Source organism: Thunnus thynnus, chromosome 21 (assembly GCF_963924715.1).
Source record: "Thunnus thynnus chromosome 21, fThuThy2.1, whole genome shotgun sequence".
In the NCBI taxonomy this organism is placed as follows: domain Eukaryota; kingdom Metazoa; phylum Chordata; class Actinopteri; order Scombriformes; family Scombridae; genus Thunnus; species Thunnus thynnus.
This window is the reverse complement of record NC_089537.1, coordinates 7,508,882-7,526,248: the sequence shown is the minus strand read 5'-3', so window position 1 is coordinate 7,526,248 and position 17,367 is coordinate 7,508,882. Positions and strand designations below refer to the sequence as shown.

The following is a 17,367-nucleotide window of genomic DNA, read 5'->3' as shown; positions in this document are numbered from 1 at the left end:
CTGACTGCTGTTAGCCGTAAGCACCTCAATACTGCCTCACAGAACTGCTAGCATGTTAAATAAAGTGTTGTAATTTACTTTTTTTTGATATAATCACATTCCCTTGATAAGATTCCTATTTCCTGCATTTCCTATAATGCCCAAAGGCCATTTAGAAACCTTTTGTGAGGTTTCCGTCCATTAAATGTGGGTTTTTGGATATAGGCTATATAAATATGGGATACAGAATTGATTGTTTTGTATAGATATGTTGGTTGAGAGACATTCATACAGTATATACTGTTATGCACTATTTTCATTATAAACTTTACTGGAGCTGCACCAGAAATATTACATTATGATGACATTATGATATTTTTAGTGTATAATTCCTTATGAATAGTTTGTGTTTAGTGCTGTTTTGTATGTATTTTCTTGTTGAGTTTTGTGCTTCAGTGTATATGTATTGTTGAGTATTGTGTTATATGCATTTTTATGCAGTTTAAAAGCCCATCTAGGGATGGGCATTGCAAGCTGGTTTAGGCTATAAATGCTGTGGTATTTAGCATTAGTTCAAGCTATATACTTGTCCCTATACAAATAAACATTAAATAAATTAGATGTACATGTGAAAAATACAATACTAGCCAACAAAAAATGGTCTTGAAATGCCATTTTCAGGAACATTGTGAGTGACTGGAACACTGTGAGTAAGTTCTTTCACCACAACATCCTTTTCCAGGTCATTTCCAACTTTATGACAAAACAAATCAGTCTTCCTCTTAGTGTTCTCCCTTTATTCCCCACAAAATTTGTTTGCCTTATGTTTTGGTTTATTTTGTCCAACTTCTCTCTGTTCCACTTCAAATTTAAGTGAAGGCGGTGCTAATGTCTGCTGAAAGCTGTGACCTTAACAAAATGACGTGAAGAGCCTTTTCTGGATTTGAAGGGGGTCAACAGACGTCAAGCAACAAAACTGACTATTTCAGTGATTAAACCTACATTAACAGTCAGGTCATTTTAAGTGATTGTCTAATATTTCAAAGTGCACCATCAGCCATCTTGCTGACACAGTTTGCAGCGGTCATCGAGGCCGATCATCATGATCAGATGACTCGAGAGCTGTTGGGATCATTACACATAGCTGACAGAGACTGAGTGTGATGCTGACCTTTGACTCTGTTGTGCTTATTGAGCTGCCCTCCATACACACTCCAGTTTAACCCTAAGGCCTTTGACTGGTCTGGATTTTCCAACAGAGATTATGTGAAACAACCTTTGACACACATAAAGTGTCAGACAACTTTGTGATGATGCGTGTTCGATTCCCCTGCAAACTATTGAACGTAAAGTGGGAGGTGTGTTTGTGAACAGCCGTTTGTCACGCATGAAGTCTTCCATACTGTAGTGGATGTGTTGCAATCTATCATATTTGTCATTGCACTGTAACAATATCCCTCTAGGGGCATGTCTATGTTATTGCAATTATAAATATATTATAATGACCTTTGCTTGTTACTCATTATTAATCACTTGCTCATGCAGGGGGAAACACATGGCAAAAACAATCATGTGCAGAAGCGCTCAGGTAAAGGAGGTGAAAAGTTTGTAATATTATTGAACAACTCCATCTAAAGGTCACTATGTATTGCTCAAACAAAGTAAAGCCAATTTCACACACCCTCTTATTAATTCCCGCCATAATTGTTGGAAACGCTGGCTCACAAAACGTGATTAACATTTGATGACCTTTTCCCATGAAGAGCAATGTGACTGGCATTCCTCTGCTCTCTCTCTCATTGTGTTTGTCTGATTAAGTTTATTATGTCAGTGAAATTTATGAGGGCAGCTTTGGACTGAGAAATGACCAAGTGGGGCTAGAAAGCATAATTTTATAAGAGAGTTGCAATAGCCGTCGGAAATAACACAGATAATTCATTCTGCTTTATCTCAGGCCATGTGCTGCTCTAAAGAAAAGCCTGAAAAGGGCAAACATGCCCAGATTTAAGGAAGACTGTAACTCTGTGTTGACTAAGAGCCAAAATGTACTTCAAATATTTAGTTTATTAGCATGTGCATATTATTACATATTGCTGATGACTGTATTAATATGATAGTCCTGTTCATGATTAGTGGAATTATTTAGTTTATGTATGGATAGTGGGTTATTGCTCTCAAATATGCATATATCGAGTTACTGCTCATGTGCAGTTCATGATATAATCAACAGTGCTATCAGAGTGAAAATATGACTAAAACATTAGAAGCGAGCAAGCTAAGCTTAAGAGTAGAACAAAAACAATTTTTGTCCATATAATACTTTACACAGTATCATCATGAATGAGGACAGGTTGTACATTTACAAATGTTCCCTTTCTGAGAGAAGCTCAGTGGGATTTACTGTGCGGATGGAAATGGAATACCTGAATGGATATGGAAGATAATGAACTGTCAGAACCTGATTGGATCTTCATTGGATGTGTGACTTAATTGGAAAAGTATCACTAAATATTGGAATATGGGTCAAAACCTTCTACTGAGTGGCTAACTAAGCGGCAAGTGATTTAAATTTGATTTCACCTCAACACTCCTAGGAGAGTCCCATGGAGCACCATGTTAACCGAATGGTTACTGCTCATGCCACATAACTGCACTGTCCCTGGTTTGATTCCAGCCAGGGACCCTTGTTGCATGTGATACCCACCTCTCTCTCGCCATGTTTCTGCCTTCCCACTGCCCACTGTCTAACAAAGGCATAAATGCCAAAAACATACAATAAAAATAAATAAAGTCAGGTGGAGCTGCTGTTTGTTGCTTTCACTTAAAGGAATAGTGAGATATTTTGGAAAATACACACCAGAGCAACATTTTCTGGTGGAGAGAAAGAGTTAGACGAGAAGATCAATACAACTCTCATGTCAGGCTGTTAAATATGAAGCTGTCAGCAGCTGGTTAGCTTGGCTTAACATAAACACTGTAAACAGGCAGAACCAGCTAACCTGGCTCTGTCTAAAGGTAACAAAATCCACCAAACCAGCACCTCTAAAGCACCTAAACATTCATTGTTAAACTGACTTATTAACGTTTGTAAATCACTGATGCAGGTGTTAAATAGTTTTCTGCTTATGCTGATTAGCACATATGGACGGGTGTTTGGTGCAAAATTGGAGGATGATCTAGGCTTTTCTCACTCAATCACTTGCCTGTTTAAAATTGGGTCTATAGTTTATGTGTCACTACAATATGTCGTTGTTAACTGAGCAGTTGCTGTTCAGCAAAAGTTGCACTGACTTACTTTAAGTTATGATTACGTTTTGTCAACTAAAACACTCATGTTATATGTTTAGGATTAGGTGAGTAAATCAATTGATAAACTAAGGAAAGGATGATTCTGTCTTGCTCCATAAAGGGCACACAACTTTCTGCATTGGCACCAAATGTTGTAAATGTCTGATGTTAATTGTGAGCTGGGAATCATCTAATATTGACTTAATTTGTGGGATACTAGATTGCTTATATGAATATTTATTACAAATCATATTAAAATCTCATTTAAATTTGAGAATCAAACACATGGCACACATATTGCTTCAAAAGATGTTGTAATCCTACAATCTTTTTGTAATATAATTAAAAAATACACAGAAGATGAAATGAGTGGCAGAATAATCATGGTGCCAATCAAGGAGAGGCAATCATTGGTTTTATTACATAATTATTTTTCTTGGGCACCTGAACACCATAACAATGACATTTAAGCTGCCAGCTCTGTTTTGTGACGTGAACTTTCCATTCGCTGTCTTCTGTTGCTCACCTCCCCAAAAGCAATTACACCTATCCCTGTGCAAATCAAATTCTATTTTTGATGACACATCGGGTTGAGAGACGCTTTTTCTGTTTTGCCACTTGACTTTCCCAGGTTTACTGATCTAATCAAGCCCTCACGAGAGAGAAGAGAAAGGACGCCGTCCATTGATAACATCACCTTCTACTGTGAAAAGACGGTAAAAGCTCTCTGTGTCTTTTTCTACATCAAGAAATTATGAATCACGTGGAAATGGCACACTGGCACACCCCTGTAACTTTGAGATACTAACCCTACCTACCCCAAATCTTGGACATTTATAATTATAATACTGAAGATAATCCCTTTTTTTCTTTTTAGTGTGGCAGGAAATGACTCAGTTGCAGTGAATGTGTCCTAACACCACTTTGTACTGTGTGTCTATTGTTCAAATACTCTCTGAAAGACTGACAGACTTTAAGAAAACAGGCTGTCAATCTCTCTTAATTATCTGATGGTTCAGGGCTTCAAAAACACAACCAAAAATGTACATTAACCTCCATGCTGACACTATGCATTATATGTATTGCTTTACAATCTGTTTTTTTTTCACAGAGCCAATCTCACTTATCTTACTTGACTGGTGATTCTGGGAAGCGTAGCCATTTATTGCTTTTCCTCTCACAAACATGCCATTGTTCTCAGGGTTTGATTGATGGGCCTGGATGATCTCGTTCAACTTCTGCTGCAGGGATACAAAGTCCTGAGAGGTCTTTGCGATCTGTTGAAGAGATTGGACAATAACAATATACGAGAAGATTAAAATGAAAAGTCGGAGGGATGATTAGCTGCAACAAAATGTGTTTAAAGCTATTACTGAAACCTCTTTTGAGAAGTTCTCTAGTTGCTCAGCTTCTTCTTGTGTTGCTTTCTTGTTGGCCTTCAGGTTCTTCCTTTCCTTGTACCCTCTGAAGTTACTCTGGATCTTCACTGCGGCGTGCTCTTCCTCCAGTCTTTCTTTTTCAGCATCTGTCTCCTCTTTATGTTCTATCACAATTTCAGTAACATCCAGGGCCTCCTCCTCCTCTTCCTCCTCTTTAGTTCCTTCTTCTGCATCACTGGTAAAAACAGCTTCTTCCTCTGCTTTGTCCTTTGCCTTTTGTGCTTCTTTTTCTGCTTTCAGTTTCTTTCGCTCCCGATGGCCTCTGAAGTTACTTTGAAGGACAGTAGCAGCTTTTTCCTCCTCATCCAGTCCCTCTGGGTTCTCAACAGACACGTCCTGCTGGGAGTCTGGCACTGATTCTTTTGTCTGCATCACCTCTTCTTCCTCTTCCTGAGATTCTGGAGTTACCTCTTTTTCCTTCTTCCTTTTCGGAGGGATCTTTCCTTCCTCCTCAAGTCGTTTGCGCTCCTTGTGGCCACGAAAGTTACTCTGAAGCACCACAGCTGCTTTGGTCTCGTCCGGGTCATCTGCCTTGACATCACTTGCAGAAACATCTGCTGCTTCTTGTTCTTCTGTTGATTCTTCTTCTTTTTCTGTCTCTGTCGGTGCTTCAGCATCGGGTACATCTTCCTCGCTTGTTGGGCTGCTCGCTGTCAGCGCTTCTTCTTCACCTGTTGGGCTTTTTGGGCTTTTCTTGGCTGGGATCTTGCCTTCTTCCTGCAACTTCTTCCTCTCTTTGTGACCTCTGAAATTACTCTGGAGTACAGTGGCAGCCTTGGTTTCCTCCTCTAAGTTGACTTCTTCATCTGCTGCAGCGTTTTCCTGTCTATTCTCCATCTTGTCCTCTTCTTGCCCTTCCTCTCCAGCATCTGCTGCCAGTGCGTCCTCAATCACCATCTCATCTGCCACTTCTGTATGCTCTTCATCTTCTGGCACCTGTGTATGATCACTGTCATCATTCTCCTCCGCTTCATAAGTGCTTTCTTCATCTTCATCATTCTCCTCTTGTTTATCATCTGTCTTTTCCTCTTGTTCTTCTTTGCTGGTAGGCTCTTGCTCACCCTCTTCTTCTTCCAACACTGTGTTTGGAGGTAACTCTAGCTCAGCCCCAGCCATTGTCTTTTTTCTCTCCTTAAACTTTTTCCTCTCTTTGTAGCCCCTGAAGTTGCTCTGGAGAACCACGGCAGCCTTAGTTTCCTCTTCCTCGTTGGGAGCATCGTCTTCATCGGTGCTCTTCTCTAGTTCAGACATCTGTTCCTCCTTTTCTTTCAGAGCTTTCTCAGCTTTTTCCTTCTCTTTGGCTTCCCTAGAAACAAAATGGGAACATCTTGATCTATGATGTCTTTCTGTTCTTTATGTTTAGTTGTAACACTTTTGATTTTGTCCTGACTCATGAATTTATTTTTTGAGTGCCATATTATCTGAATTTCCTGTCTCTCATACCGTTTTCTTTTGAAGCTTTTCCTTTCCTTGTGCCCTCTGTAGCGAGCTTGAATCTTGGTTGCCGCTTTATTCTTCTCATCTACCAACTCCTTGTATTTCTTTTTTGCCAGATAGCCCCTGCAAACTGAAGAGGAAGACAAGAGAAACCAATAAAATACAAACCAAGCTTGGATTGTTAAAGGTTGAACTGATTCCACCTAAAATTTTCTTACCAGCCTGAAACTGGGTGATAAAGGCCTCAAACTTTGCTTTGTTTTTGTCATCAGCGACCCTCTTCCGAGCTTTATGACCTCTGTAAGCTGGACATTAAAGCATAAATTACCATGACTGTGATTGATGATTTGGTAATCTTCTAATAGATCATGTACGGTTCACTAACCTGACTGCAGCACCAAAGCACTCTGTTCTCGCTCTCTCAATATCCGGCGGTACCGTTTGGCCCCCATCCAGCCTCGGACGTAAGCCTGGAGCACAATGATTCGTTGTGTGGCCTGCTGCACCATCAGATTCAGATGTTCAACATGGTAGTACTTGAGAAAAACCTGAGAGCCAGGACACATAAAGCACTTTATCAACTTTACATGCCCTTTCTACAATGTGAATTCAGAGTCAACTACAGAGTCAGTTGAGCAGCTTTGGAACCACATTTCACATTTGCTAACATTGTGGGGACAAATAGCAACTTTTCTCTTTCAATCTATGTGACTGACGCAAGAAATCTGTTAAATCACAAGTCTCCAGCCTCGTTTTACCTCGAACCACCCCACTTAACTCAATGCACTGACTGCCACTCACTGCACACTCCCAGAAGTTACAAACTCAACCCTCTAAGCCAGTGAGTCACTTTCCTTATAAAACCTTTGTTTGTTTGAGAAAAAATGTAGATACGGACTTTTCACCCACATAATTTTAATCTTTTCAGTTAATATTCCATAGATTAGTTTGAAAGTTTAACTAATTATTTTTTATTGCATTATATTTTCATGCATACATTAACAATGTAATTTAGAATGACAACCTAATTTACTTTATTTATTCAATTATTTCTTTATTGCTAGTGTTCTGATTTGTAATATTTCCTTTCACATCACATGATCCATCATCCATCATCCATGCAACCGTTAATTCATCTTTGATTGCAATTAACAAATTGTTGGAACGGCCTTTTGGATCCTGTGTTTAAATGTGCTTCAGATGTTCCATGAGACAACGCCACCACTATCACTGTAGTTTTTTTTGTTGTTGTTTTTAAAAAGCACTCACACAAACAAGTAGCTTCCTTTCACTAAGGTGCCACCTGATTTTAATAGAGTGCAGTCTAGCACATAATGTCCTTTCTCATGCTTGTCTTGACTTGCTGGAAAAATTCAGTTTCTTGTGTGACTTTCCCAAAAAATCTTAACAGGTTCTATAATACATTTGTAGAGTTTGAGATGTCAAGTGTTACTGAATTGCATGGCCTTCATGACTATTATGTGGACAAAATAATAAGACTGTATTATCGAGACAAGCTCACAGGGACTTTTTCTCAGGTCAGTACTATTAGGAGGCCATTGAACGTTCTGATTTGACCACTTTGATGATCAGTCTTTCATGTACTAAACATTTGTAAAGGCCTCATTGTGTTGCTAAAAGGCACTTCAGTAGGGAGTTATAATTTCCTCCTACTCACTGAGCCAGGATGCTGCACAAATTACAGTAAGTATACTAGAGGCTGAAAAGGGGGTTTATTAATGTCAATAGCCCATGCTGCTTTAGTTCCTTTGAACTTTACACATGTAGAGCTGAATTACAATAAATTCAATTCAAATAAAATATCACTCTTTTACCTTAGTCTTCCCCATCGCCCAGTTCTCCAGCTTGGCCTTCTCCAGTATTGCAGCACATGTTTCTGGAGTCGCCGCTGGTTCCTCATGAGCATGGAAAGCCAAGATGTAATACCTGAAACAATCAGCCCAGTCAGCTGCACACTAACACGAGGAGCGATAAACATAATGCATGGATTTTTGTTTGATTAACATCACTTAAACCACCTCTAAAATAGACCCGAGGTGTGAGGTGAGAGCCTGCTGACCTCTTTATGAAGTTGGCAAACAGGATGCGGTGAGAGTAGCCCTGCCGTCTGATCTTGGCAGTCTCCAGAACCCCGGTGTATCGCAGCTGAACCAGGACCTTCTCCCGGTCAAACTTGTTGGCTTGGCGATCATTATTTGGTTTGATACAGCGCACAAAGTGGGGCTGCCCTGCTACCATCTTGGACAGCAGGTCCATCAGAGAGTACTAGAAGGGTTAAAGAACAGCAGAGTGAAACCCTTTCAGCAGCTTGAGTTTTGGTAGGAAAGACTTGGGAAACACCTGTATTGAAATAAGAGCAACAAAGACAGAATAAATTCTTACTCTGAAGTAGGATGCCACTGTTTGTGTCCTCATGTTAGTGGTTTCTCTCGGGTGGTAAGGTGTGTCTCCAGGGTCACCCGGCTGAACAAACAAACATCCAGCTTATCAAAAAACAAAATAAATCATGCTATACTGTATGGGTAACTACAGTACACTCTACACACTAATTACATACAACTTTATGGGATACATTTTGTACAGTGCACATAAGGCCACCTACAGTAGGTAGTTGAACACAAGACGACGAAATAAGGACACCAAACTAATGTTAATGTGCAGTATTAGCAACTGTGCCAACTGAAGCACACCTGTAGGAGTTTCACATCTTTAGAGTTGTAATGGAGGCCACATTTACATTACACTTTTATCTGTATACTGTGTCTTCATCAAAGCTTTTTATCTTTTTTTTTTTTGAAAAATCACCAATCACCGTTTGCTTTTGTATTGTGTCATCAAGAGGCACATGAAGCAAGCGTTTTTTTTCAGGAGTGAACTTTAATTCCCGAGAAGGCTGCAAAAGAGACGCATAAAATGTATAAACAAAAAACGAATGCCAATTCAAGAGAATGATCTGCATGAGTACATGACTTAAAATGTGTTATTTTCATGGAAAAACAAAACTAGAAGCATGAAAAATGCCATAATTAACTACATATGTATGCGCTTAGAAATAGAATTACAGTACAGCTATCTCTAAAGACATCACAGAATGTTACATCAATATGAGTGTAATAAATTACATATAAAATATATTAAACTGATACTGCATCTAACATGTTTTTAAATTCAACAAGCTCCACATCTAACACTCAGCACTAAAACACTGGGGAGAACCACCTTTATAGCAAGCCATCAGCCTAATACTACTGTTTGTAGCATTTTGAACGCTCATTGTGGCTTAAGAGCAAAGCCTTTGATGAGCTTTTTTCTAAAATGTGCAGATGAATGGAAATAGATTCGATGACTCATCAAACACAGTGCATTTAAATGTAGCTACTGTCAGTTGCTTTCAGGTGAACAAATTGCCTGAGGTCTTACATTTAGCAGGCACTGCAATCGTGTCACAATGTGAACTAATTCACTAACGTAAGTCATATGATGAAATTTCCGGGAGTTTTATTTGGCCATTGGCGACTCAAAGAGACTCAGGCTGGTTATTGAATGCTTGGAGTGCAACATTCAAAGTTTTAAGACACTTTAAAGCAAATTTTAAAACTTTAATTCACTATGCAAGTGATTTTACTTGAATGAGTTACTAGTATGAGGCGTGGTGCTATAAACAGAAAAATATACCACAGCGATAGATATGAAAGAAACCAAAAGATGCTAAATTAACACTTAATTGAGTTGCAGAAGTGTTTATACATTCTACAAAGCAAGGTTGCACTTGTATGCACACATGCTTGAGCAAACTGTGCATACAGACTTTGTGGATAAGGTGAAATTTGTCTACACAGGGTTTAGTAGAAACTGGCTCTACTAGACATACAGACCACTAAATTTGGATTCACTTGTACATTTTAGGGCAGGAGTGAGGGTGACTATGTTGGTAAAATAATACTTAGACACAAACTATATGGAAATATATTCATTACCTCACTGAAAGAAAAGGAACTGTATAATGTTAGCACTCCCATCTTTACGATAGAAATGCGTTGACAGAAAGAGAGATGAGGAAAAGGGAAACAAACAGGTAAGAAAAAGAAAAAGAAACTATGGTTACAGTTGGGTAAAAAAAAAAAAAAGTAGGAACATAAATGGAAAACACAAGAGAAGCTGAATTGTTATTCAAGAGCAGTTCATGACTAATTCGAAAGCCTTGTTCTTAATCTCTCTCACCCAACCTGGAAAACATTACAGCCAATTCTATTTGTTATAGTGTACCGTCCTCCTGGCCTGTACTCTGAATTTTTATCTCAATTCTCAGAGTTTTTATCAAGTTTAGTCCTTAAGTACAGATAAAGTAATTATAGTAGGTAGTTTCATTATTCATGGAATGTCGATAATGAAAGCCTTACCACTGTGTTTTTCTCATTATTAGACTCAATTGGCTTCTCTCAGAGTGTAAATAAACTCACGTACAGTTTTAACCACATCCTTAATCTTGTTCTGGCATATGGCATCGAAATTTAACATTTAATAGTCTTTCCACAGAATCCTATTTTATCAGACCATTATTTAATAACTTATGAATTCCCTATTACAGGACTACACACCATTAGACAAAAATGTCTTCACTAGATGTCTGTCTGATAGTGCTGTAGCTAAATTTAAGGAAGCGATTCCATCATCCATTTAATTCAATGCCATGTCTCAATACAACAGAGGACTCTTATGCTATAACTTTAGTCCCTCCCAAATTGATCATCTTTTGATAGTGCTGCAGGCTCACTGCAAATTATACTCAACTCAACTCTACTCCATTGCCCCTCTAAAAAGAAGATAATAAAACAAGAGAGGTTAGCTCCATGGTATAACTCCCAAACTCACAAATTAAAGCAAACATCATGAAAATTTGAAAGGATATGTTGTACTACCAAACTGGAAGAATCTCGCTTAGTGTGGCAAGATAGTCTTAAAACATATAGGAAGGCCCTCCGTGATGCCAGAGCCTCCTATTACTCATCATTAACAGAGGAGAATAAAAACAGTCCTAGGTTCCCTTTCAGCTCTTTGGCCAGGCTGATAAAGAGTCATAACTCTATTGATCCATGTATTCCTATAGCTCTTGGTAGTAACGACTTCATGAGCGTCTTTAATGATAAATTTCTAACTATTAGAGACAAAATTCATCACCTCCTGCCCTCAACAGGCACTGGTTTATGCTCAAACACAGGAACCTTAGAAACAGCTGTAAAACCTGATATATATTTAGACTGTTTTTCTCCAATCGACCTTCCTGAACTAACTTCAATGATTTCTTCATCTAAACCATCAACCTGTCTCTTAGACCCCATCCCAACTAGGCTGCTTAAGGAAGTCTTAACCTTAGTGAGCACTTCTTTAATAGATATTATCAATCTGTCTTTATTAACAGGCTATGTACCACAGTCCTTTAAAGTAGCTGTAATTAAACCTCTTCTTAAAAAGCCTACTCTTGATCCAGGTGTTTTAGCCAACTATAGACCTATATCTAACCTTCCATTTCTCTCTAAGATCCTTGAGAAAGCAGTCACCAATCAGTTGTGTGACTTTCTACATAACAACAGTTTATTTGAGGATTTTCAGTCAGCATTCAGAGTCCACCGTAGCACGGAGACAGCACTAGTGAAAGTTACAAATGACCACCTAATTGCATCGGACAAAGGACTTCACTCTGTACATGTTGGATCTTAGTGCTGCAATTGACACCATTGACAATCACATCCTATTACAGAGACTGGAACATTTAAATGGCATTAAAGGTACTGCACTAAGCTGGTTTAAGTCCTATTTATCAGATTGATTTCAGTTTGTACACGTTAACAATAAATCTTTCATCTTCCTAAAAGTTAGACTCGGAGTTCCACAAGGTTCTGTGCTTGGACCAATACTATTCACCCTTATATATGCTTCCTTTCAGTAATATTAGTAGGAAACACTCCATAAATTTTCATTGTTATGCAGATGATATCCAATTATGTTTATCAATGAAGCCTGATGAAACCAGTTAATGAAACTCCAAGCATGCCTTAAGGACATAAACACCTGGATGATCTGCAATTTTCTGTTATTAAACTCAGACAAAACTGAAGTTATTGTGCTTGGCCCTAAGCACCTTAGAAACACATTATCTAATGATATAGCTACTCTTGATGGCATTACCCTGGCCTCCAGCACCTCTGTAAGGAATCTGGGAGTTATCTTTGATCAGGATATGTCCTTCAACTCCCACATAAAACACATTTCAAGGACTGCCTTTATTCACTTACGTAACATTGCAAAAATGAGGCACAACCTGTCTCAAAAAGATGCAGAAAAACTAGTCCATGCATTTGTTACTTCTAGGCTGGATTATTGCAATTTCTTATTATCAGGCAGCCCTAACAAGTCTCTAAAGACTCTCCAGCTGGTTCAGAATGCAGCTGCACCAATACTGACAAGATCTAGAAAAAGAGATATATTATACATATTTCTCCCATTTTAGCTTTGCTGCACTGGCTCCCTGTAAAATCCAGAAGAGAATTTAAAATCTTTCTCCTCACTTACAAAGCCCTTAATGGTCAGGCACCATCATATCTCAAAGTACCCTATTACCCCACTAGAACACTGTGCTCCCAGGATGTGGGCTTACTTGTGGTTCCAAGAGTCTCCAAAAGTAGAATAGGAGGCAGAGCCTTCAGCAATCAGGCTCCTCTCCTGTGGAGCTATCTTTCAGTTTCAGTCCGGGGGGTCAGACACCCTCTCTACGTTTAAGAGTAGGTGTAAAACTTTCCTTTTTGTTAAAGTTTATGGTTAGGGTGAGACAGGCCTGCCTTGGACCAGCTCTTGGTTATGCTGCTATAGGCCTAGACTGCCAGGGGACTTCCCATGATGCATTGAGCTCCTCTTTCCTCCTCTCCCTCTCCATCTGTATGCATTCATGTACCATTAATGCATGTTACTAACTCGGCATCTCTTTCTCTCCCATAGTTTTGTACTTTCATGTCTCATTTCTCTCTCCTCCTGTTGCTTTCTGCAGGTATTTCTGCCTTCGGCAGAGTCTGTAGAATCTGGATCTGTGATTGCAGACCACCCACAGCTACAATTATTATTATTATTATTATTATTACTATTATTATTATTATTACTATTATTATTATTATTATTATTATACATCTGTATGTGGAACTTGCATTGTGCTATGCTCTCTTTCCTCCTACTCTCACTCTCTTTCTCTGTCCCCTCCCCCCTCTCTCTTTCTCTCTCAACCTAACCAGTCGAGGCAGATGGCCGTCCAACCAGAGCCTGGTTCTAGAGCCTGGAGGTTTCTTCCTGTTAAAAGGGAGTTTTTCCTTGCCACTGTCACCATTAATTGCTCATAATATTGTGGTTGTATTATTGAGTAATGTATGGTCTAGACCTGCTCTACATATATGAAAAGTGCCCTGAGATCATTTCTGTTATGATTTGGCAAATAAAATTGACTTGACTTGACTTCTTGGCTTTGGTAGTGAGCTAAAAAAATATCAAACAACTTTTCAGGGGAAGTTCTCGATGTGGGAGATAATACAGTGATAACGCAGACAGAGCTGTAAGTACCTTGGCGAAGGTGATGGTGCGTGTCGGAGTCCGTGGGCTGCGCATTGTGTTTATGGCTTTACCCTTGGTGTGGGCAAGGTTGCCTGTGAGATAAACAAAGAGAGGATGAGAGTCAGTTGGCGAACTGTTCTTACTCACCAGGGGAGATTTAGTCATACATTTGGGAATCATCCACAGAAACAGACCTGTATGCATATTTTTATCAGGATGTTTAGCATAAAGAAGTCTAGAATTCTGGGAACGGGCTGATACTGATGATACTTTAAAACTTAAGTCATTAAACTCAGTGGATCAGATACAAGAAGTCCAGTAATCTTGTCATATATATATATATAGTTTAGGTAATTGGAAACAACCTCACACTGACATGAAACACTGATGCTCAATGCAGGAGCTTTAACACTACTTTAAAAGAGTGATTATGTGATTATTGGCTTTGTGATTCGATTTTGACAGAGTTGGCGGCCTGCTCTGCCAACAAAGGACTCTCTCACTGCCAAGGCCAACTTGTTACAACAAAAGTCTGGCAGCTAAGAGGGGAAAGCCTCCTATAAACGGAAACAATAGCCCGTTGTTTTACTTTAAGCATGTATTTAGCGCTGCTCAAAAGGTTGTGCTTCCGTCTTATTCCTCTTTTCTTCCACTTCCTGTAAGTTGTTAATACCAGGTGTCCTCTTTACCTGTTTTGGTGAGGGGATGGGTAACAAGCTTGCGAATAAGCTCGTTCTCTGACGACCTCAGCAGCAGGACAATATCGGCCGGTAGCATGTCTCTGTTCTTGGCCAAGAAGCCTGCAGCATTGTAAATCACCTTAGAGTTTGGTAGAGAGGGAAAATGCGTATGTAAGAGGCTAAACCAGCTTCAGCTTGAGATAAAAACATGAATACAAATATCAAGTCAAATCCGAGTGGACAGACTGGGACAAATAATTACCTTTCCAGCATAGTGGTGAATACCAAAGCCAAGGTCAACCCTCTTTGGTCTCCAGAAACTTTTGGTCTTCAAGTTATCTTCAAATTTCTCTAAAATAGCCAATAACACACCTGTTACTTATCCTCACAACCATCCAAGGTTATGTAAGTGACATGAATAACTCAGAATGACATATCTGAAGTACCTTATACCTGCACTGTGAGAAAACTACCTTATTTAAACATGATTAGATGCTTCTTAATATTGTTTTGACACTTTGCTTGGTGGAAATAAACCATATCTTCTGTTCTGATTGCCAGAAACAAGGGATGAGATTTGGTTCAGTCCTTCAGGTGTTAGATTTCAGATTATAAATTAGTCCAAAAAGTTAGCTTCTCCTTCATTTTTCATGTTAAATTGGCTTAAGGAATTTGAATAAAAACTCTGTCCCCATGCTAAAAAATGTGATACTTTGCATGATCCGCCAACATTTCCTGGGCAAAAATAAAGACTGTAGAAAATGAATGACCCCAACATAGATTTTCTCTTGTCATAGCTGAAGAGACTGACCTACGAGGGTCTGATCAGTGGCCTGTGGAAATCGACTCTCCTCATCCAGAAGAGACAGCATCCCCATGGGCTTCTGCAAGAACAGGTCCAGGAGGGGCCGGTTGTCTTCATACTCAATCATCCGAGCATCCACCTCTTCATTGAGGTATTCATCCTATAGAGTAGTGGGAGACATGGCGATGAATTTAATCGTTAGTTTAAAGACAGTTGAATTATTTGTGGAAAGAGATCTTCTAAATATAAAGTTTCACTTTAATGTAGCCTGGTATTGGTTTTTTAGTTGACAAGTATTGAGAATTTGTTTAGGTTTTTTTTAACTTGGAGATATTATATACCTTGATAACAGTTTTCTATCCTAACCAGCCACTTTATACTCACTTTTATCTTTACTTTCCTCATGTCATGCTTGATTATTCTAAAATCTAGAGTAAGAGTGCATACTGGAGACATCTGAAATTATAAATCGGCTGTGAGCCCTCCATTGACAAAATTAATTTGTTGCCTTTTATTTGGTTTTAGTTGGTGACACGCTCCCCTTCCCCCATTCCGATATATCTAGTCTGGAGGGCAAAGCAAGCTTTAGATCTCTACTTTATACTGAGCTAACCTGATCACATCAGGTTGACTGACTCTTAGAGCTTCCTTGTATGACTCAGCAACATCATCGGAGAGACAGATTTCTATTCATGGAAGAAAAGGAAAAAATGGGGAAAAATCAAATCAAATCAATGTGCTTATTCTAGCATGAAATGCACACTGTGAAGTAAACAAACCACATGAGGGAATCTGCAGGGATGCAGATAAGACTGAGGCAATACTGTGTGTAACCACAAATGGAAACATATATGTAAACATGTAGTATACAGTAGGTGTATAATTTAGTCCTGTTTCAGTGCAGGAAAGAGGAAGACGTAAAAGTATTTGAGGAGTTATTCCTTTTTACATCCACCACAGCCTGATTATTTCAGATTATGTGATGCCTATTAATCCCAGCAGCACAGTATAATTCCTTTACGCTCAGTATATATGGCGGCAATATAGGACAAATGTATTTCTGGGCCTGGTGCCAACAATACCCAGGAGTGAGTTTAAGTCCAACACTAACTGTCTTCATCTCTTAATTGACCCTCGTTTGGGATGATTTATAGCTCCTCTCCATGGGTGAGACCAAATCATTTAACATTAGCAAACTATTCTCTGCCCCCCAAGGCAAAACACACCCACGAGACCACATAAAGGGAGACTCATGAACCTCGTTCTCCCGTAAATAAAGACAGCAGCATATTTTACCCTTGCCATCACTCTTAAAGCGCTGGGTGAAAAACGATGACATGTTATCGCCATTTAGATGGAAATGAGGTAGTACAGAGGTGAAAAATGCATACAAAGTGCTTCCCAGGACGTATTCAAGTACTCAGAAAGCATTCTTTGATTTCAGTGATAAGTTAAGACGGATGCGAGTGTGGGCGGTACTTCACCTGTTCCCAAGCGAATATGTGCTGGTTGAAGTAAAACTGGATCTGCTCGTTGGCGATGTTGATGCAGAGTTGCTCGAAAGAGTTCTTCTTGAAGTTCTCAAAACCGAAGATGTCCAGGATGCCGATGTTCAAGCCCTTGTCATCCTCTCTGAAGGTGAGAAGAATGAAACATTTTTGAATTAGCCATGTGAGCAGCATGGCTCAAGGGACGGGGAGGTCAGTCTGTTGGTCAGTCCACTACTTTGATCCAGACTGAAATATATCAACAACTCCTTGATGGATTCCCATCAAATTTTGTACAGACACCCACGGTGCCCAGAGGATAGAGGATAACGACTTTGGTGATCCCCTGACTTTTCCTCTAGCGTCAACATGAGGTTTTGTATGAAATGTCTTAGTAAGTATTGGATAGATTGCCTCAAAATTTGTACAGACATTCATTTCCCCTTTTTTTGGTTGAAGAAATATATATCATTCATGACCCCTCCAGTTGGGAACCACTGATCTTTACCAAGATGAAATAACATCAATCTTTTATGCCTTTCTGCATTATCAAAACAGATTCCACGGTTCTCAAATGCTGGCAGTGATAAAGTCCATTGTCCATACATTTTCACACTTTCCATGCAAAAGTTGGAACT

The 17,367-nt window shown here is 39.2% G+C and overlaps 1 protein-coding gene across 4 annotated transcripts in view; it reads right to left on the bottom strand.

Annotated features, from left to right (window-relative positions):
- Positions 1-17,367, bottom strand: part of myo3a (myosin IIIA) — a 60,647-nt gene that overhangs the window by 8,056 nt on the left and 35,224 nt on the right. For 2 of the 4 annotated variants that reach the window (XM_067578233.1, XM_067578236.1), the window contains exons 18-31: positions 16,727-16,874; positions 15,249-15,402; positions 14,700-14,788; positions 14,447-14,576; positions 13,767-13,849; positions 10,142-10,183; positions 8,547-8,627; positions 8,224-8,429; positions 7,979-8,090; positions 6,529-6,691; positions 6,362-6,448; positions 6,150-6,273; positions 4,647-6,012; positions 4,400-4,544 (exon numbers count right to left, since the gene is read on the bottom strand). In XM_067578233.1, the coding sequence (XP_067434334.1) occupies positions 4,400-4,544; positions 4,647-6,012; positions 6,150-6,273; positions 6,362-6,448; positions 6,529-6,691; positions 7,979-8,090; positions 8,224-8,429; positions 8,547-8,627; positions 10,142-10,183; positions 13,767-13,849; positions 14,447-14,576; positions 14,700-14,788; positions 15,249-15,402; positions 16,727-16,874 (2,930 nt within the window). Of the gene's footprint in view, positions 1-4,399; positions 4,545-4,646; positions 6,013-6,149; positions 6,274-6,361; positions 6,449-6,528; positions 6,692-7,978; positions 8,091-8,223; positions 8,430-8,546; positions 8,628-8,976; positions 9,058-10,141; positions 10,184-13,766; positions 13,850-14,446; positions 14,577-14,699; positions 14,789-15,248; positions 15,403-16,726; positions 16,875-17,367 lie in introns of all 4 variants that reach the window. The other 2 variants (XM_067578237.1, XM_067578235.1) reach the window with 2 other exon arrangements.